Here is a 25,035-nt window from a genome sequence, read left to right on the forward strand (position 1 = left end):
ATCATCAACCACAACTCTGTCTGTCACCATAACAACTACTGATGCAACAACAACTTTGGCTTCCCCAACCACCCCTCAAACATCCTCAACAATAGCACCAGCATCCACAACTGATGCATCAACTACAACTCTGTCTGACAGCACAACAACTACTGATGCAACAACAACTTTGGCATCCACAGCCTCCCCTACAAAATCCTCAACTATTGCACTAGTGTTAATAACATCTGATGAAGCAACCACAAGTACGCCTGACACCACAACAACTATTGATGCAACAACAACTTTGCCTTCCACAACCACCCCTCCAACATCCTCAGCTACAGTACCAACATTGACGACAAATGAACCAACAACAACTATGCCTGACACCACAAATACTAGTGATGCAACAAAAACTTTGGATTCCACAGCCACCCCACTATCATCAACAACTGATTCAACAACCACAACTCTGTCTGACACCAAAACAACTACTGATGCAAAAACAATGTTGGCTTCCACTACCACCCCTCATAAATCTTCAAAAAAAGCACCAGCATCAAAAACTGATGCTTCCACCACAACTGTGCCTGACACCACAACAACTACTGATGCAACAACAACTTTGGCTTTCACAACCACTGCTCCAACATCCTCAACTATAGCACCAGCATCAACAACTGATGCAGCAACCACAAATCGGTCTGACACCACAACATCAATTGATGCAACAACAACTTTGGCTTTCACAACCACTGCTCCAACATCCTCAACTATAGCACCAGCATCAACAACTGATGCAGCAACCACAAATCGGTCTGACACCACAACATCAATTGATGCAACAACAACTTTGATTTCCACAACCACCCCTCCAACATCCTCAACTATAGCACCAGCATCAACAACTGATGCAGCAACCACAAATCGGTCTGACACCACAACATCAATTGATGCAACAACAACTTTGACTTCCACAACCACCCCTCCAACATCCTCAACTATAGCACCAGCATCAACAACTGATGCAGCAACCACAACTCTGTCTGACACCACAACAAAAATTGATGCAACAATGATTGTGACTTCCACAACCAACCTTCCAACATCTTTGACTGTAGCACCAACTTCAACAACATCTGATTCACCAACCACAACTCTGCCTGACACCTCAACAACTACTGATGCAACAACAGCATTAGCTATTACAACCACCCTTTCAACATCCTCAATTATAGCATCAGTATCAACAATCGATGCAACAATGACTTTGACTTCCACAACCACCCCTCCAACATTTTCAGCTACAGGACCAACATCAACAACTAATGGACCAACAACAACCATGCCTGACACCACAGAAACTAGTAATGCAACAAAAACTTTTGGTTCCACAAACACCCCTCTAACATCACCAACTGATGCATCAACCACAACTCTGACTGACATCTCAACAACTACTGATGCAACAAGAACTTTGGCTTCCACAACAACCCCTCAAACACCCTCAACAATAGCACCAGCATCAACAACTTATTCATCAACCACAACTATGCCAGACATCACAAGAAGTATTGATGCAACAGCAACATTTGCCACCACAACCACCCTTTCAACATCTTCAACTGTGGCACCAATGTCAACAACAACTGATGCAGCAACAACAACTCTCTCTGGAACCACAACAACTACTGATGCAACAACAACTTTGGCTTCCAAAATCTCTCCTACAACATCCTCAACTGAAGCAGCAGTGTTAACATCGGATGCAACAACCACAACTGTGTCTGACACCACAACAACAATTGATGCAACAACAACTTTGACTTCCACAACCACCCCTCCAACATCCTCAACTATAGCACCAGCATCAACAACGGATGCCGCAATGACAACTCTGTCTGTCACCACAGCAACAATTGATAAAACAACAACTCTGACTTCCACAACCACCCCTCCAACATCCTCAACTGTAGCAACAGCATCAACAACTGATACAGCAACCACAACTATGCCTGACAGCACAAAAAGTACTGATGCAAAAACAACTTTGAATTCCTCAGCCACCCCTCTAACATCAACAACTGATACAACAACCACAACTCTGTCTGACAGCACAACAACCACTGATGCAACAACAACGTTGGCTTTCACAACCACTGCTCCAACATCCTCAACTATAGCACCAACATCAACAACTAATGGACCAACAACAACAATGCCTGACACCACAGAAACTAGTGATGCAACAACAACTTTGGATTCCACTTCCACACCTCTAACATCAAAAACTGATGCATCAACCACAACTTTGTCTGACACCACAACAACAATTGATGCAACAACTTTGACTTCCACAACCACCCCTCCAACTTTGGCTTTCACAACCACTGCTCCAACATCCTCAACGATAGAACCAGCATCAGCAACTGATGCAGCAACCACAGCTCTGTCTGACACCACAACAACAATTGATACAACAACTTTGACTTCCACAACCACCCGTCCAACATGCTCAACTATAGCACCAGCATCAACAACTGATGCAGCAACCATAACTCTGTCTGACACCACAACAACAATTGATACAACAACTTTGACTTCCACAACCACCCGTCCAACATGCTCAACTATAGCACCAGCATCAACAACTGATGCAGCAACCATAACTCTGTCTGACACCACAACAACAATTGATACAACAACTTTGACTTCCACAACCACCCGTCCAACATGCTCAACTATAGCACCAGCATCAACAACTGATGCAGCAACCATAACTCTGTCTGACACCACAACAACAATTGATACAACAACTTTGACTTCCACAACCACCCGTCCAACATGCTCAACTATAGCACCAGCATCAACAACTGATGCAGCAACCATAACTCTGTCTGACACCACAACAACAATTGATACAACAACTTTGACTTCCACAACCACCCCTCCAACATCCCCAGCTACAGTATCAATATCGAAGACTAATGAACCAACAACAACTATGCCTGACACCACAACAACTATTGATGCAACAACAACTTTGAGTTCCACAACCACCCCTCCAACATCCCCAGCTACAGTATCAATATCGAAGACTAATGAACCAACAACAACTATGCCTGATACCACAAAAACTACTGATGCAACAACAACTTTCACTTCCACAGCCACCCCTCAATCATCCTCAACTATAGCACCAGCATCAAAAACTGATGCATCAACCACAACTTTGTCTGACACCACAATGTCTAACACCACAACAACTATTGATGCAACAACAACTTTGGCTTTCGCAAGCACTGCTCCAACATCCTCAACTATAGAACCAGCATCACCAACTGATGCATCAACCACAACTCTGACTGACACCTCAACAACTACTGATGCAACAACAACTTTGGCTTCCACAACCACCCCTCAAACACCCTCAACAATAGCACCAGCATCAACAACTGATTCATCAACCACAACTATGCCAGACATCACAACAAGTATTGATGCAACAACAACTTTGACTTCCACAAACACCGCTCCAAGAACTGATTCAACAACCATAACTCTGTCTGACACCAAAACTCTGTCTGTCACCACAAAAACTACTGATGCAACAAGAAATTTGCCTTCCAGAACCAGCCCTCAAACATCCTTAACAATAGCACCAGCATCCACAACTGATGCATCAACCACAACTCTGTCTGACAGCAGAAAAACTACTGATGCAACAACAACTTTCACTTCCACAGCCACCCCTCAATCATCCTCAACTATAGCACCAGCATCAAAAACTGATGCATCAACCACAACTTTGTCTGACACCACAACAACAATTGATGCAACAACTTCCCCTACAAAATCCTCAACTATTGCACTAGTGTTAATAACATCTGATGAAGCAACCACAAGTACGCCTGACACCACAAAAACTATTGATGCAACAACAACTTTGCCTTCCACAACCACCCCTCCAACATCCTCAGCTACAGTACCAACATCGACGAGTAGTGAACCAACAACAACTATGCCTGACACCACAAATACTAGTGATGCAACAAAAACTTTGGATTCCACAGCCACCCCTCTATCATCAACAACTGATTCAGCAACCACAACTATGTCTGACACCAAAACAACTACTGATGCAACAACAACGTTGGCTGCCACAACCACCCCTCATAAATCTTCAACAATAGCACCAGCATCAGCAACTGATGCTTCCACCACAACTGTGCCTGACACCACAACAACTACTGATGCAACAACAACTTTGGCTTTCACAACCACCCCTCCAATATCTTCAGCTACAGGACCAACGTCAACAATCAATGGACCAACAACAACCATGCCTGACTCCACAGAAACTAGTGATGCAACAACAACTTTGGGTTCCACAACCACCCCTCTAACATCACCAACTGATGCATCAACTACAACTCTGACTGACACCTCAACAACTACTGATGCAACAACAACTTTGGTTTCCACAACCACCCCTCAAGCACCCTCAACAATAGCACCAGCATCAACAACTGATTCATCAACCACAACTATGCCAGACACCACAACAAGTATTGATGCAACAGCAAGTATTGATGTAACAGCAACATTTGCCACCACAACCACCCTTTCAACATCTTCAACTGTGGCACTAATGTCAACAACAACTCATGCAGCAACAACAACTCTCTCTGGAACCACAACAAATATTGATGCAACAACAACTTTGTCTTCCACAATCTCTCCTACAGCATCCTCAACGGAAGCACCAGTGTTAACAACTTATGCAACAACCACAACTGTGTCTGACACCAGAACACCTACTGATGCAACAACAGTTTTGGCTACCACACCCACACCTCAAGCATCTACAACTATAGCACCAGCATCAACAACTGATGCAGCAATGACAACTCTGTCTGTCACCACAACAACAATTGATAGAACAACAACTTTGACTTCCACAACCACCCCTCCAACATCCTCAACTGTAGCACCAGCGTCAACAACTGATGCAGCAACCACAACTCTGTCTGACACCACAAAAACAATTGATGTAACAAAGACTTTGACTTCCACAATCACCCCTCCAACATCTTCAGCTACAGTACCAACATCAACAACTAATGGACCAACAACAACAATGCCTGACACCACAGAAACTAGTGATGCAACAACAACTTTGGCAAAACCACCCCTCAAACATCCTTAACAACTGCAGCATCATCAACAACTGATGCATCAACCACAACTCTGTCTGACACCACAACAACAATTGATGCAACAACAACTTTGACTTCAACAACCACCCCTCCAACATCCTTAACTATATCACCACAACACATCACAACTCTGTCTGACACCACAACAGCTACTGATGAAACAACAGCTTTGGCTTCCACAACCACCCCTCAAATATCCTCAACAATAGCACCAGCATCAACAACTGATGCAACAACCACAGCTCTGTCTGACACCACAACAACAATTGGTGCAACAAGAACTTTGAATTCCACAACCACCCCTCCAACATTCTCAACTATAGCACCAGCATCAACAACTGATGCAGCAACCATAACTCTGTCTGACACCACAAAAACAATTGATGCAACAACTTTGACTTCAACAACAACAGCCACCTATCTATCATCAAAAACTGATTCAACAAACACAACTCTGTCTGACAGCACAACAACTACTGATACAACAACAACTTTGGCTTCCACCACCACCCCTCAAACATCTTCATCTACTGTACCAACAACAACAACTAATACATCAACAACAACTATGCCTGACACCACAGAATTTAGTGATGCAACAACAACTTTGGATTCCACAACCACCCCTCTAACATCAACAACTGATGCATCAACTATAACTCTGTCTGACACCACAACAACTACCGATACAACAACAACTTTGGCTTCCAGAACCACCCCTCAAACATCCTCATCTATATCATCTGCATCAACAACTGATGCATCAACCACAACTGTGCCTGACACCACAACATCAATTGATGCAACAATGACTTTGACATCTGCAACCACCCCTCCAAAATCTTCAGCTACAGTACCAACATCATCAACTAATATACCAACAACAACTATGCCTGACACCACAGAAACTAGTGATGCAACAACAACTTTGGATTCGACAACCACCCATCCAACATTCTCAGCTACAGTACCAACATCGTCGACTAATGAACCAACAACAACTATGCCTGACACCACAACAACTATTGATGCAACAACAACTTTGACTTCCACAACCATCCACCCTCAACAATAGCACCAGCATCAACAACTGATGTATTAACCACATCACTTTTTGAGAGCACAACAACTACTGATGCAGCAACAATTTTGTCATCCACAACATTCCCTACAACATCCTCAACTATAGCACCAGTGTCAACAACATCAGACGCAACAACCACAAGTATGCCTGACACCACAACAACTATTGATGCAACAACAACTTTGACTTCCACAACCACCCCTCCAACATCCTCAGCTACAGTACCAACATCGACGACTAATGACCGAACAACAACTATGCCTGACACCACAGAAACTACTGATGCAACAACAACTTTAGATTCCACAACCACCCCTCTAACATCAACAACTGATGCAGCAACAACAACTGTGCCTGACATCACAGAAATTACTGATGCAACTACAACTTTGGCTTCCACAACCACCCCTCAAACATCCTCATCTATAGCACCAGCATCAACAACTGATGCATCAACCACAACTCTGTCTGACAGCACAACAACTACTGATACAACAACAACTTTGACTTCCACAACCACCCCTCCAACCTCCTCAGCTACAGTACCAACATCGAAGACTAACGAACCAACAACAACTATGCCTGACACCACTGAAACTACTGATGCAACAACAATTTTAGATTCCACAACCACCCCTCTAACATCAACAACTGATGCATCAACAACAACTATGCCTGACATCACAGAAACTACTGATGCAACAACAATTTTAGATTCCACAACCATCCCTCTAACATCAACAACTAATGGACTAACAACAACTATGCCTGACACGACAGAAATTACTGATGCAACAACTACTTTGGATTCCATAGCCACCCCTCTATCATCAACAACTGATGCAGCATCCACAATTCTGTCTGACACCACTACAACAATTGATGCAACAATGACTTTGACTTCCACAACCACCCTTCCAACATCCTCAGCTACAGTACCAACATCTATGACTAATGAACCAACAACAACTATGACTGACACCACAAAAACTACTGATGCAACAACAACTTTGGCTTCCACAACCACCCCACAAATATCCTCAACAATAGCACCAGCATCAACAACTGATGCATCAACCACAACTCTGTCTGTCACCATAACAACTACTGATGCAACAACAACTTTGGCTTCCCCAACCACCCCTCAAACATCCTCAACAATAGCACCAGCATCCACAACTGATGCATCAACTACAACTCTGTCTGACAGCACATCATCTACTGATGCAACAACAACTTTGGCATCCACAATCTCCCCTACAACATCCTCAACTATAGCACCAGTGTCAACAACATCAGATACAGCAACTACAAGTATGCCTGACACCACAACCACTACTGATACAACAACAACTTTGACTTCCTCATCCACCCCTCCAACGTCTTCAGCTACAGTACCAACATCGATGACTAATGAACCAACAACAACTATGCCTGACACCACAAAAACAATTGATGCAACAACAACTTTGGCTTCCACAACCACCCCTCCAACATCCTCAACTATAGCACCAGCGTCAACAACTGATGCAGCAACCACAACTCTGTCTGACACTACAACAAAAATTGATGCAAAAATGACTGTGACTTCCTCAACCAACCTTCCAACATCTTTGACTGTAGCACCAACTTCAACAACATCTGATTCACCAACAACAACTCTGCCTGACACTTCAACAACTACTGATTTAACAACAGCATTAGCTATAAAAACCACCCTTTCAACATCCTCAATTATAGCATCAGTGTCAACAATTGATGCAACAATGACTTTGACTTCCACAACAACCCCTCCAACATTTTCAGCTACAGGACCAACATCAACAACTAATGGACCAACAACAACCATGCCTGACACCACAGAAACTAGTGATGCAACAACAACTTTGACAACTTTGACTTCCACAAACACCGCTCCAACATCCTCAGCTACAGTACCAACATCGACGACTAATGAACCAACAACAACTGTGCCTGACAACACAAAAACTACTGATGCAACAACAACTTTGGATTCCACACCCACCCCTCTAACATCAACAACTGATGCAACAAACACAACTCTGTCTGACACCACAACAACTACTCATTCAATAACAGATTTGGCTTCCACAACCACCCCTCAAACATCCTCCACAATAGCACCAGCATCAACAACTGATGCATCAACCACAACTGTGCCTGACACCACAACATCAATTGATGCAACAATGACTTTGACATCTGCAACCACCCCTCCAAAATCTTCAGCTACAGTACCAACATCATCAACTAATATACCAACAACAACTATGCCTGACACCACAGAAACTAGTGATGCAACAACAACTTTGGATTCCACAACCACCCATCCAACATCCTCAGCTACAGTATCAACATCGTCGACTAATGAACCAACAACAACTATGCCTGACACCACAAAAACTACTGATGCAAAAACAACTTTGGCTTCCACCACCACCCCTCAAACTACCTCAACAATAGCGCCAGCATCAACAACTGATACAACTGTGTCTGACACCACAACAACTACTGATGCAACAATACCTTTGGCTACCACACCCTCACCTCAAGCATCTTCAACTATAGCACCAGCATCAACAACTGATGCAGCAATGACAACTCTGTCTGTCACCACAGCAACAATTGATACAACAACAACTTTGACTTCCACAACCACCCCTCCAACATCCTCAACTATAGCACCAGCATCAACAACTGATGCAGCAACCACAAGTATGCCTGACACCACAAAAACTCCTGATGCAAAAACAACTTTGAATTCCACAGCCACCCCTCTAACATCAACAACTGATACAACAACCACAACTCTGTCTAACACCACAACAGCTACTGATGAATCAACAGCTTTGGCTTCCACAACCGCCCCTCAAACATCCTCAACAATAGCACCAGCATCAACAACTGATGCATCAACCACAACTGTGACTAACACCATAACAACTATTGATGCAACAACAACTTTGGATTTCACAACCACTGCTCCAACATCCTCAACTATAGAACCAGCATCAGCAACAGATGCAGCAACCACAGCTCTGTCTGACACCACAACAACAGTTCGTGCAACAACAACTTTGACTTCCACCACAACCCCTCAAATATCTTCAGCTACTGTACCAACATCAACAACTAATACATCAACAACAACTATGCCTGACACCGCAGAATCTAGTGATGCAACAACAACTTTGGATTCCACAACCACCCATCTAACATCAGCAACTGATGCATCAACTACAACTCTTTCTGACACCACAACAACTACTGACACAACAACAACTTTGGCATCCACAAGCTCCCCTACAACATCCTCAACTGTAGCAACAGTGTCAACAACATCCGATGCAGCAACCACAAGTATGCCTGACACCACAACAACTATTGATGCAACAACAACTTTGACTTCAACAACCACTCCTCCAACATCCTCTGCTACAAGACCAACATCGACGACAAATGAACCAACAACAACTATGCCTGACACCACAAAAACTAATGACGCAACAACAACTTTGGGTTCCGCAGCCACCCCACAAACATCCTCAACAATAGCATCAGCATCAACAACTGATGCATCAAGCACAACTCTGTCTGACAGCACAACAACTTCTAATGCAACAACAGCTTTGGCTTCCATAAGCTCCCCTACAACATCCTCAACTTTAGCACCAGTGTCAACAACATCAGATGCAGCAACCACTAGTCTGCCTGACACCACAACAACTATTGATGCAACAACAACTTTGACTTCCACAACCATCCCTCCAACATCCCCAGCTACAGTATCAATATCGAAGACTAATGAACCAACAACTATGCCTGACACCACAAAAACTAGTGATGCAACAACAACTTTGGGTTCCACAGCCACCTATCTATCATCAACAACTGATTCAACAACCACAACTCTGTCTGTCACCACAACAACTACTGATGCAACAACAACTTTGGCATCCACAGCCTCCCCTACAAAATCCTCAACTATTGCACTAGTGTTAAAGTATCAATATCGAAGAATAATGAACCAACAACTATGCCTGACACCACAAAAACTAGTGATGCAACAACAACTTTGGGTTCCACAGCCACCTATCTATCATCAACAACTGATTCAACAACCACAACTCTGTCTGTCACCACAACAACTACTGATGCAACAACAAATTTGCCTTCCACAACCACCCCTCAAACATCCTTAACAATAGCACCAGCATCCACAACTGATGCATCAGCCACAGCTCTGTCTGACAGCACAACAACTACTGATGCAACAACAACTTTGGCATCCACAACCTCCCCTACACCATCCTCAACTATAGCAACAGTGTCTACAACATCAGATGCAGAAACCACAAGTATGCCTGACACCACATCAAATACTGAAGCAACAACAACTTTGACTTCCACAACCACCGCTCCAACATCCTCAACTGTAGCAACAGCATCAACAACTGATGCAGCAACAACAACTATGCCTGACACCACAAAAACTAGTGATGCAACAACAACTTTGGGTTCCACAGCCACCTATCTATCATCAACAACTGATTCAACAACCACAACTCTGTCTGTCACCACAACAACTACTGATGCAACAACAAATTTGCCTTCCACAACCACCCCTCAAACATCCTTAACAATAGCACCAGCATCCACAACTGATGCATCAGCCACAGCTCTGTCTGACAGCACAACAACTACTGATGCAACAACAACTTTGGCATCCACAGCCTCCCCTACAAAATCCTCAACTATTGCACTAGTGTTAACAACATCTGATGAAGCAACCACAAGTACGCCTGACACCACAACAACTATTGATTCAACAACAACTTTGCCTTCCACAACCACCCCTCCAACATCCTCAGCTAGAGTACCAACATCGACGACTAGTGAACCAACAACAACTATGCCTGACACCACAAATACTAGTGATGCAACAAAAACTTTGGATTCCACAGCCACCCCTCTATCATCAACAACTGATTCAACAACCACAACTATGTCTGACACCAAAACAACTACTGATGCAACAACAACGTTGGCTTCCACAACCACCCCTCATAAATCTTCAACAATAGCACCAGCATCAACAACTGATGCTTCCACCACAACTGTGCCTGACACCACAACAACTACTGATGCAACAACAACTTTGGCTTTCACAACCACCCCTCCAACATCCTTAACTATAGCACCAGCATCAACAACTGATGCAGCAACCACAAATCTGTCTGACACCACAACATCAATTGATGCAACAACAACTTTGACTTCCACAACCACCCCTCCAACATCCTCAACTATAGCACCAGCATCAACAACTGATGCAGCAAACACAACTCTGTCTGACACCACAACAAAAATCGATGCAACAATGACTGTGACTTCCACAACCAACCTTCCAAGATCTTTGACCGTAGCACCAACTTCAAGAACATCTGATTCACCAACCACAACTCTGCCTGACACGTCAACAAATACTGATGCAACAACAGCATTAGCTATCACAACCACCCTTTCAACATCCTCAATTATAGAATCAGTGTCAACAATTTATGCATCAACCACAGCTCTGTCTGACAGCATCAATGTCAACAACAACTGCTGCAGCAACAACAACTCTCTCTGGAACCACAACAATTTTGTCTTCCACAATCTCTCCTACAACATCCTCAACTGACGCACCAGTGTTAACAACTTATGCAACAACCACAACTGTGTCTGACACCACAACAACTACTGATGCAACAACAGCTTTGGCTACCACACCCACACCTCAAGCATCTTCAACTATAGCACCAGCATCAACAACTGATGTAGCAATGACAACTCTGTCTGTCACCACAACAACAATTGATACAACAACAACTTTGACTTCCACAACCACCCCTCCAACATCCTCAACTGTAGCACCAGCATCAACAACTGATGCAGCAACCACAACTATGCCTGACACCACAAAAACTACTGATGCAAAAACAACTTTGAATTCCTCAGCCACCCCTCTAACATCAACAACTGATACAACAACCACAACTCTGTCTGACACCACAACAACTACTGATCCAACAACAGCTTTGGCTTCCACAACCACACCTCAAACATCCTCAACAATATCACCAGCATCAACAACTGATGCATCAACCACAACTGTGCCTGACAGCACAACAACTACAGATTCAACAACAACTTTGATTTTCACAACCACTGCTCCAACATCCTCAACTATAGCACCAGCGTCAACAACTGATGCAGCAACCACAACTCTGTCGGACACCACAAAAACTATTGAAGCAACAACAGCATTAGCTATCACAACCACCCGTTCAACACCCTCGATTATAGCACCAGTGTCAACAACATCAGATGCAGCAACCACAAGAATGCCTGACACCAAAACAATTACTGATGCAACAACAACTTTGACTTCCACAACCACCCCTCCAACATCCTCAACTATAGCACCAGTGCAGCAACCACAACTATGCCTGACACCACAAAAACTACTGATGCAAAAACAACTTTGAATTCCTCAGCCACCCCTCTAACATCAACAACTGATACAACAACCACAACTCTGTCTGACACCACAACGACTACTGATGCAACAACAACTTTCGCTTTCACAACCACTGCTTCAACATCCTCAACTATAGCACCAGCGTCAACAACTGATGCAGCAAAAACAACTCTGTCTGACACCACAAAAACAATTGATGTAACAAAGACTTTGACTTCCACAATCACCCCTCCAACATCTTCAGCTACAGTACCAACATCAACAACTAATGGACCAACAACAACAATGCCTGACACTACAGAAACTAGTGATGCAACAACAACTTTGGATTACACTTCCACCCCTATAACATCAACAACTGATGCATCAACCACAACTCTGTCTGACACCACAATAACAATTGATGCAACAACTACGTTGACTTCCACAACCACCCCTCCAACATCCTTAACTATATCACCACAACACATCACAACTCTGTCTGACACCACAACAACTACTGATACAACAAAAACGTTGGCTTCCAGAACCACCCCTCAAACATCCTCATCTATAGCATCTGCATCAACAACTGATGCATCAACCACAGCTCTGTCTGACAGCACAACAACTTCTGATGTAACAACAGCTTTGGCTTCCATAACCTCCCCTACAACATCCTCAACTTTAGCACCAGTGTCAACAACATCAGATGCAGCAACCACAAGTCTGCCTGACACCACAACAACTATTGATGCAACAACAACTTTGCCTTCCACAACCACCCCTCCAACATCCTCAGCTACAGTACCAACATCGACGAGTAGTGAACCAACAACAACTATGCCTGACACCACAAATACTAGTGATGCAACAAAAACTTTGGATTCCACAGCCACCCCACTATCATCAACAACTGATTCAACAACCACAACTCTGTCTGACACCAAAACAACTACTGATGCAAAAACAATGTTGGCTTCCACTACCACCCCTCATAAATCTTCAAAAAAAGCACCAGCATCAAAAACTGATGCTTCCACCACAACTGTGCCTGACACCACAACAACTACTGATGCAACAACAACTTTGGCTTTCACAACCACCCCTCCAATATCTTCAGCTACAGGGATGAAACAACAGCTTTGGCTTCCACAACCACCCCTCAAACATCCTCAACTGTAGCAACAGTGTCAACAACATCTGATGCAGCAACCACGAGTATGCCTGACACCACAACAACTATTGATGCAACAACAACTTTGACTTCCACAACCACCCCTCCAACATCCTCAGCTACAGTACCAACATCGACGACAAATGAACCAACAACAACTATGCCTGACACCACAAAAACTAATGACGCAACAACAACTTTGGCTTCCGTAACTGCCCCACAAACATCCTCAACAATAGCATCAGCATCAACAACTGATGCATCAAGCACAACTCTGTCTGACACCGCAACAACTACTGATGCAACAACAGCTTTGGCTTTCACAATCACTGCTCCAACATCCTCAACTATAGCACCAGCATCAACAACTGATGCAGCAACCACAACTCTGTCTGACACCACAATAGCAATTGATGCAACAACAACTTTGACTTCCACAACCACCCCTCCAATATCTTCAGCTACAGTGCCAACATCAAGAACTAATCGAAAAACAACACCTATGCCTGACACCACAGAAACGAATGATGAAACAACAACTTTGGATTCCACAACCACCCCACTAACATCAACAACTGATGCATCAGCCACAACTCTGTCCGACACCACAACAGCTACTGATTCAATAATAATTTTGGCTTCCACAACCACCCCTCAAAGATCCTCACAAATAGCACCAGCATCAACAACTGATGCATCAACCACAACTGTGACTGACATCACAACAATTACTGATACAACAATAACTTTGGATTCCACAACCACCCCTATAATATTAACAATTGATGCATCAACCAAAACTGTGCCTGACACCACAACAACCACCGATGCAACAACAACTTTGGTTTCCACAACCACACAACCAGCATCCTCAACTATAGCAGCAACATCGAGAACATCAGATGCAGCAACCACAGCTAGGCCAGACATCACAAGTATTGATTCAACAGCAACATTAGCCAGCACACCCACCCTTTCAACATCATCAACTGTGGCACCAATGTCAACAACAACTGATGCAGCAACAACAGCTCTCTCTGGAACCACAACTACTATTAATGCAACAACAACTTTGGCTTCCACAATCACTCCTGAAACATCCTCAACTGTAGCACCAGTGTCAACAACTGATGCAGCAACCACAATTGTGCCTGACAGCACAACAAGTACTGATGCAACAACAGCATTAGCTATCAAAACCACCCTTTCAACATCCTCAATTATAGTATCAGTGTCAACAACTGATGCATCAACCACAACTCTGTCTGACAGCACAACAACTGCTGATGCAACAACAACTTTGACTTCCACAACCACCCCACCTACATCCTCAGCTACAGTACCAACATCGACGACTAATGAACCAAAAACAACTATGCCTGATACCACAAAAAATACTGATGCAACAACAACTGTGGTTTCCACAGCCACTCCTCTGACATCAACAACTGATTCAACAACTACAACTCTGTCTGTCTCCACAACAACAACTACTGATGAAACAACAGCTTTGGCTACCACACCCACACCTCAAACATCCTCAACTATAGCACCGGCATCAACAACTGATGCAGCAATGACAACTCTGACTGACACCAGAACAACAACTGATGCAACAACAACTTTGTCTTCCACAACCACCCCTCAAACATCCTCAACAATAGCACCAGTATCAACAACTGATGCATCAATAACAACTGTGCCTGAGACCACAACTACTGATGCAACAACAACTTTGGCTTTCACAACCACTGCTCCAACATCCTCAAGTACTGAACCAACATCAACAACTAATGGACCAACAACAACTATGCCTGACGCCACAAAAACTAGTGATGCAACAACATCTTTGGATTCCACAACCGTCCCTTCAACATCCTCAACTATAGCACCAGTGTCAAGAACTGATGCATCAACCAAAGCTCTGCTTTACATCACAACAACTACTGATGCAACAACTCTGACTACCACAACCACCTTTCCAACATCCTCAACTGCGGCACCCACGTCAACAGCATCTTATGCAGCAAACACAAATATGCATGACATCACAACAACTATTGATGCACCAATGACTTTAACTTCCACAATCACCCCTCCAACATCCTCAGCTGCAGTACCAACTTCGACAACTGATGGACCATCAACAACTCTGACTTACACCACAACAACTTTGGCTTCCACAACCGCCCTTTCAACATCCTCAACTATAGCACCAGTGTCAACAACTGATGCATCAACCACAACTCTGCCTGAGATCACAACAACTACTGATGCAACAACAACTTTGGCTGCTACAGTCACCTTTTCAATATCCTCAACTGTGGCACAAACGTCAAAAACATCTGATGCAGCAACCACAAGTATGCCTTACACCACAACAACTATTGATGCAACAACAACTTTGATTTCCAAAAACAGCCCTCCAACATCCTCAGCTGCAGTACCAACACCGACAACTGATGGACCAACAACAACTCTGCCTGAAACCACAACAACTACTGATGCAACAACAACTTTGGCATCCACAACCTCCCCTTCAAAATGGTCAACCATAACACCAGTGTCAACAACTGATGCATCAACCACAACTCTGCCTGAAACCACAACAACTACTGATGCAACAACAACTTTGGCATCCACAACCTCCCCTTCAAAATGGTCAACCATAACACCAGTGTCAACAACTCATGCTTCATCCACAATTCTGCCTGACACCACAGCAACTATAGATGCAACATCAACTTTGGCTTCCACAACCACCCCTCCAACATTTTCTGCTAGAGTACCAACATCGACAACTGATGCAGGAACCACAGCTATGCCAGACAGCACAACAAATATTGATGCCACAAGACCCTTAGCTACCACACCCAACCTTTCAACATCTTCAGCTCTGTCACCAATGTCAACAACAACTGATGCAGCAACGACAACTCTCTCTGGCACCACAAAAATTGTTGATGCAACAACAACTTTGGCTTCCACAATCACTCCTGCAACATCCTCAACTGTAGAGCCAGCATCAACAACTGATGCATCAACCATGATTCTGCCTGACACCACAACAACTACTAATGTAATAACATCTTTTGCTAGCACAACCACCTTTCCAACATCTTCAACTGTGGCTCCAATGTCAAAAACATCTGATGTAGCAACCACAAGTATGCCTTACACCACAACAACTATTGATGCAACAACAAGTTTGACTTCCACAACCACCTTTCCAACATCTTCAACTGTGGCTCCAATGTCAAAAACATCTGATGTAGCAATCACAAGTATGCCTTACACCACAACAACTATTGATGCAACAACAAGTTTGACTTCCACAACCACCCCTCCAACATCCTCAGCTACAGCTACAGCACGGACATCGACAACTGATGCATCAACCACAACTATGTCTGACACCACAACAACTACTGATGCAACAACAGATTTGGCTTCCACAGCCAACCCTCCAACATTTTCGACTGTAGCACCAACGACAACTACAACTGATGCATCAACCACAACTCTGCCTGACAACACAACTACTTATACAACAACTTTTTTGGCTACTACAACCACCTTTCCAACATCCTCAACTATGGCACCAATGTCAACAACTCATGCAGCAACTACAACTACGCCTGACAGCACAACAGCTGTTAATACAACAACAACTTTGGCTACCACAACCACCTTTCCAACATCCTCAACTGTGGCACCAATGTCAAGAACTCATGCAGCAACTACAACTATTTCTGATACTACAACAACTATTGATGCAACAAGAAGTTTGGCTAGTACAACCACCGCTCTAACATCCTCAGCTACTGCAACAATATCAACAACTAATGCAGAAAACACAACTATGTCTGACACCACAAAAACTATTGATGCGACAACATTGGTTCCCACAACCACCTCTCCAACATTCTCAACTACAGCACCAACTTTAACAACTGATGCAAGAACTGAAACAATGCCTGGCACCACAACAGCTGTTGATTCAACAACAACTTTGGCTACCACAACCACCCTTTCAACACCTTCAACTATGGCACCAGTGTCAACAACATCTGATGCAATAACAACAACTCAATCGGACACCACAACAACTATAGATGCAACAACAATTATGGCTTTCACAGCCACTCCTCCAACAATCTCAACAGTACTACCAACATCAACAACAACTGATGCATCGACTACAAATCTGCCTGACACCACAAAAACTACTGATACACCAACATTGGCTTCCACAACCACCTCTCTAACATCCTTAAATGTAGCAACACCATCAACAAATGATGCTGCAACCACAAATATGCCTGACTCTACAAAAACTATTGATGCAACAACAAATTTGGATTCCTCAACCACATCTCCAACATCCTCAGCTTCAGCACGAACTTCAACAACTGATACAACAACTACAGCTATGCCCGGCAACACAATGACTATTGATGAAACAACATCTTTGGCTTCCATAACCCCTCCAACATACTCAAGTATTGCACCAATGTCAGCAACTGATGCAGCAACCACAACACTGTCTGACACCACAAAAAGTACTGATGCAACAACAACTTTGGCTTCCACAATCACCCCACTAATGTCAACAACTGATTCAGCAACCACAATAATTATCACCTCAGCAACTATTTACACAACAACTTTGGCTTCCACAACCACCCCTCCAACATCCTTATCTACTGCACCAATGTCAACAACTGATGCAGCAACCAAAATTATGCCTGACACCACCACAGCTTTTGATGTAACAACAACTTTGGCTAACACGACATCAGCAACAATTGGTGCATCAACTACAAGTATGTCTGACGCCACAACAACTACTGATGCAACAAAAACTGTTGCTTCCACAACCACACCTCCAACATCCTCAATTATAGCACCAGCATCAATAACTGATACAGCAACCACAACTATGCCTGACTTCACAACAACTGCTTATTCAACAACAAATATGGCTTCCACAACCAACCTTCCAACATCCTCAACTGATGTACCAACCTTGACAATTGATGAAACAACCACAAGTCTGCCTAACAACACAATGACTATTGATTCAACAAAATCTTTGGCTTCCACAACTACCACGCCAACATCTTCAGCTCTGGCACCAATAACAACAATTGAAGCAGCAACCAAAAGTATACCTGAAAATACAACAGCTACTGATGATACAACAACATTGGCTGCCACAACTACAACTCCAACATCCTCAAATGTAGCACCAGTGTCAACAACTAATGCAGCAACCACAAGTATGCCTGACTCCACTACAAATACTGATGCAACAACAACTTTGGTTGCCACAGTCACTCCTCACACATCCTTAACTGTAGCACGAGCATCAACAACTGATGCAGCAACAACAAATATGCCTGACACCACAAAAACTACTGATGTAACAACCACTTCGGCTACCAAAACCACCCGTAAAACATCCTCAACTATTGACTCAACATCAGCAACTGATGTAGGAATCTCAACTCTGTCAGACACCACAGCAACTATAGATGCAACAAAAACTTTGGTTTCCTCAACCACCCCTCAAGCATCCTCAACTGTAGCAAAGACATCAACAGCTACTGGTGCAACAACATCTTTGGCTACCACAACTACCCCTCCAACATCCTTAACTTTTGCACCAACGTCAGTAATATCTAAGGCAGCAACCACAATTATGTCTAACACCTCAACGTCTGTTGATGAAACAACAACTTTGACTTCCACAGCCACCCCTCCAACATCCTCAACTATAGCACCAACATCAAGAACTGATGCAGAAACCACAACTATGCCTGACACCAAAACTATTGATGCAACAAATATCTTGGCTTCCACAACCACTCTTCTAACATCATCAACTTTAGCGCCACCATTGACAGTTGATGAAAAAACCACAACTATGTTGAAAACTACAACTACTAATTCAACAAGATCTTTGGCTTCCACAACCACAACTCTAACATCCTCAGCTGTAGCAACAACATCAACAACTGATGCAACAACCACAAGTATGCCTGACACCACAACAACCACTGATGCAACAACATATTTGGCTACCACAACCACCCCTTCAACATCTTCAACTATAGGACTAGCGTCGACAGCTGATGCAACAACCACAGCTATGCCTCAGACCAGAGCAACGAACACTATGGCTGAAACAGCAACAACAACAGTACTTCCAACAACAACTATTGAAGGAACAAGAACAACTTTGGATGCCACAAACACCCCTCAAACATCACCTGTACTACCAACATTGACAGCTGATGCAGCAACCACAACTTTACCTGACACCACACCAGCTATTGGTGAAACAACACGGACCACTCTATTATCTTCAACTGTAGCACCAACCTCAAGAACCGATGCAGCAACCATGCCTGACACCACAACAACTGTTGGTGCAACAACAGTAACTTTGGCTACCATGACTACACCGCCAATATCATCAACTATAGCACCCATGTTGACAACTAAGGTTGCATCCACAGCTATGCCTGACACCACAACTCTTGATGCAACAGCCAATTTGGCTCCCACTAGTACCCCTCCAACATCCTCAACTGTAGTATCAGCATCAACTACAACTATGTCTGAAACAACAACTACTGGTGGAACAACAGCAACTTTGACTGCCACAGCCACTGCTCCAACATCCTCAAGTGTAGCATCAATATTAACAACTGATACAACAACCACAACTATGTTTGAAACCACAACAACAATGGGCAAAACAACAACTTTTCCTACCACAGCCACCCCTCCAATATCCTCAGCTGTAGCATCAATGTTGACTGCAACCACAGCAATGCCTGAAACCACAACAACTATTGGTGAAAAAACATCAGCTGTAAATACCTTTCGCACCTCCCCAATATCCTCAACTGTAACACCAACATCGACAACTGGTGCAGCAACCACAACTATGCCTAACATCACAACAACTGTTAGTGCAATTAAAACTTTGCCTACCACAAACACCCCTCCAACATCCTCAACTGATGCACCAACATCAACAACTGATGCAGCAACCACAACTATACCTGAAACAACAACAGTACTTCCATCAACAGCAGTTGGTGCTACAAGTACAACTGTGGGTGCCACAAACACCCCTCCAAAATCCTCAACTATAGGACCAATGTTGACAAATAATGCAGCCACCACAACTATGCTTGACACCACAACAACTAATGGTGGAACACCAACAACAACTTTGCTTAGCACAATCATCCCTCCAACATCCTCAACTGAAGCTGAGGAGCTGACAACTGATACAGCAACCATAACTATGCCTCAAACAAAAACAAAAGTTCAAACAACAATTGGTTCAACAACAACAACTTTGTCTACGACAAGCACACCTCCAGCATCCTCAACTTTAGCACCATCTTTAACAACTGATACTGCAACCACAACTATTCCTTATACCCCTGCACACACTGGTGCAACAATAAATTTACCTTACACAAGCACCACTGCAATATCAGTTGTCGCACCAACATCGACAGCTGATGCAGCCACCACAATTATGCCTGAAACCATAACAACTACTGGTGTGACAGCAACAAATTTGGCTAACACAAGCACTCATCCAACTTCCTTGACTATAGCAGCCACATCGGCAGCTAAAGCAGCAACCACAGATATGCCTGAAACCACAATACTTAGAAAAACTGCTAGTATTTTTGAGACAACTACAGATGTGGCATCCACAACAGCAATCAATCCTACAAATGCTGTGGCTGAATCCAAAACCACACTTCCAATGACAGCTGCTGTTAAAACAAATACAACTTTGGCTTCTGAAACCACTCTGACAACAGATCATCCAAAAACCATTATTGTGCCTGAAACCACAACACTTTCAACAACAACTATAGGTAGGATAACTACAGCTTTGGCTAATACAACCACAACACTTTCAACAAAAGGACCAACCACTTCAACTGATGTAGCATCTACAACTATGCCTGACACCACAACAACTATTAGTGTAACAAAAGCAGCTTTGGTTACCAGAAGCATCCCTCCAACATCCTTGACTGTAGAATCAATGTCAACAACTGATTCAGCAACCTCAACTATGCTTGAAACCACAAAAACAACTGGCACAACCACAAGCACACCTCCAGTATCTTCAGCTATGTCACCAACTTCAATAACTGACGTAGCACACACAACTATGCCTGACACAACAACAACTATTGGTGCATCAAAAACAACTATGGCTGCCACAATCACCCCTCTGGCATCCTCATCTATAACACCAATGTTGACATCTGATGCAGTAGCCACAACTATACATGACACCACAACAACCATTGTTGCAAAATCAACAACAACAACTTTGGCTGCCACGAACACCTCTCCGACATTCTCAACTATAACATCTGGTACAGCAACCACAACTTTCCCTGAAACAACAACAGTACTTCCAACCACATCTGTTGGTGTTACGACAACAACTTTGACTTCTGATAGCACAGTGACTAAAAATCATCCACCATCCACTAATGTGGCTGAGACCACAATACTTTCAACTATTACTATTGGTGGGCAAATTACAACGTTGATTCCAAAAACAACAGAAAATCATCCAACAACTTCTGTTGTGTTGCAAACCACAACAGTTCCATCTGCCACTATTGGTGAGACAACTACAACTTTTGCTCCCACAATCACAACGTCTCCTCAAACAGAAGTGGAGAAGTCAACAACATCGCCAACCACTACAGTTCATTCAACAACTACAACTATGCCTGAAACTACAAAAACACTTCCAACAACTGCTACTGTTGTTGAGACAACTACAACTTTGGTTTCCACGACTACAAACCATCCTAAAACAACTACTGTAGGTAAAACTCCAACAGCAATTACTACTATAGCTATTGGCCAGGCAATTACTACTTTGGCTTCTGAAACCACACTGACTACAAATCATCCAACAACCACTACTCTGACAGAAACAGCAACACCACTTCCAATAACAGAGACAACTACTACAGAGACAACATCCTCAAACATAGCACCCTCGTCAACAACTGATATAGCAACTAAAACTTCACTTGAAACAACAACAATACTTTCAGCAACAACAATTGGTGCAACAACAACAACTTTGGCTGCAAAAGGTACCCCTCCAAAATCCTCATCTGTAGCACTAACATCAACAACTGATGCAACAACCACAACCATGCCTGAAACAACAACAGTACTTCCTGCAACAACTATTTTTGCAAAAGCAACAACTTTGGTTAAAACAAGTACACCTCCAGCATCCTCATCTGTAGCACCAACATCACCAACTGATGCAGCAACCACAACTATGCCTGAAACAACAACAGTCCTACCAACAACACCTATTGGTGCAACAACAACTGTGGCTACAACAAGCACCCATCCAACATCATCACTTCTAGAACCAGCGTTGACATCTGTTGCAGCAACCACAACTGAGCCTAAAACAACAGTTCTTCCAACAACAATAAATTTGGTTTACATAAGCACCCCTGCAACATCTTCAGTTGCAGCACCAATGTTGATAACTGATGCAGCAGCAACTGTGCCTGAAACCACAACTATTGGTACAACAGATATCGCCAGCACAAGCCCCCCTCCATCATTCTTATCTTCAGCACCCTTATCGACAACTGAATCAACAGCCACAACTATGTCTGAAACAACAACAGTAATTCCAGTAACAACTACTGGTGCATCAACAGCAACTTTGGCTGGCACAAGTACACTTCCAACAGCAGCTGTAGGTGAGACAACTATAATCTTGGGATTTAAAACCACAGTAGCCCCACCAACAGTTTCAACTATCACACCAAACACCACAACTCATCCAGAAACTACAACTATGCCTGAAACTAATACAAGTATTGGTGTAAAAACTACAACTTTGACCCCCGCAAGCACCACAAACCCTCCAACATTGGTGGAGGAGTCAATAACAACATCATCCATGAAAATTCATCCAACAAGCACAATGTCTGAGATGAAAATTACTACCTCTGGTGCGTTAAGTACAACTTCAGCTCCTACAAATGCAAGAACAACACCAATGCTCTTGATTACAGCACCAGCTACTATAAATCATCCAACAACATTTATTGTGACTGATACCACAACTACACTTCCAACCACAACTTCTATTGATGCAACATTGACTCCCACAAGCACAAAAACCTCTGCATCATTCTCAACTACAGGAAGAACCGATATTACTGATTCAACAACCACAACTAATTCTAAAATCACAACAACTAGTAGTGAAGCAATTACAACCAGAATGTCCTCTTCAACATTGGTGGAAGAGTCAATGACAACACCAACTGCTAAAACTAGTCAAACAATCACAGCTATGCCTGAAATCACAACTGCAAGCCCATCACAAGCTGCATCTAATTTAAATACAACAACAACATTTTTAGCATTTACAACAACAACTTTGACTAGTTCTCAAACGGAAAATAATCATACTATGCACCTCCTAATTTCTACAACAGTCCTTGGCAAAACAAGCCTACCTCTAATGAACATAACTGGTTCAGCACTGGTTACAAGCAAACTGCTGTTCAACTCCTCATCTCCAGTCCCCAGTGAAACTCAGGTCCTCAGTGTTATCAACACTCTTCTGAAATCCAGAGATTCACAGCTTAACAAATCAGTGCAGGTGCTGAATGTCACCTATAAGAGTAAGTTTCATTGTTCTGAGCTGAAAAGTTTTTGAAATATGAATGTGCCGACTATAATGTGAATGTGAAGCCAAGACACAATCCATATATTTCCCTTCAAACAGATATCTCAGAGACCTCCTATGCAATCATCTTTACATTTAACCTGATTAACATTAGGATACCAGAGGACCCTGAACTAAAGAACAACACCTATCAGCACCTGCAGAATGTTATCAATAATGTGGTAAGCAGTGGTTGTAGTTAAAATATATAGTTATGTATATATATATATATATATATATATATATATATATATATATACAAAG

At 43.1% G+C, this 25,035-nt stretch overlaps 1 protein-coding gene and 1 long non-coding RNA gene across 2 annotated transcripts in view; one reads left to right on the forward strand and one right to left on the reverse strand.

The window, feature by feature from the left end:
• The window catches only part of LOC107693577 (uncharacterized), a 7,650-nt gene extending 2,586 nt beyond the window's left edge, over nucleotides 1–5,064 (reverse strand). The window contains exon 1 of the long non-coding RNA XR_001634772.1: nucleotides 4,939–5,064. This is a non-coding gene — a long non-coding RNA (uncharacterized LOC107693577). The remainder of the gene's footprint in view (nucleotides 1–4,938) is intronic.
• A 58-nt stretch (nucleotides 5,065–5,122) lies between these two features.
• LOC107693575 (cell wall protein DAN4-like) lies at nucleotides 5,123–11,551 on the forward strand (the record flags this gene model as incomplete). Its single annotated transcript, XM_016493018.1, has 8 exons — nucleotides 5,123–5,144; nucleotides 5,444–5,561; nucleotides 6,343–6,413; nucleotides 7,450–7,666; nucleotides 9,605–9,675; nucleotides 9,835–10,011; nucleotides 10,953–11,182; nucleotides 11,462–11,551. Coding segments are annotated over exons 1-8 (996 nt in total), but the record flags the coding sequence as incomplete, so codon positions are not given.
• Between the last annotated feature and the right edge of the window lie 13,484 nt (nucleotides 11,552–25,035).

Source organism: Sinocyclocheilus anshuiensis, unplaced genomic scaffold (genome assembly GCF_001515605.1).
Source record: "Sinocyclocheilus anshuiensis isolate Anshui unplaced genomic scaffold, SAMN03320099.WGS_v1.1 scaffold1834, whole genome shotgun sequence".
Classification (NCBI taxonomy): domain Eukaryota; kingdom Metazoa; phylum Chordata; class Actinopteri; order Cypriniformes; family Cyprinidae; genus Sinocyclocheilus; species Sinocyclocheilus anshuiensis.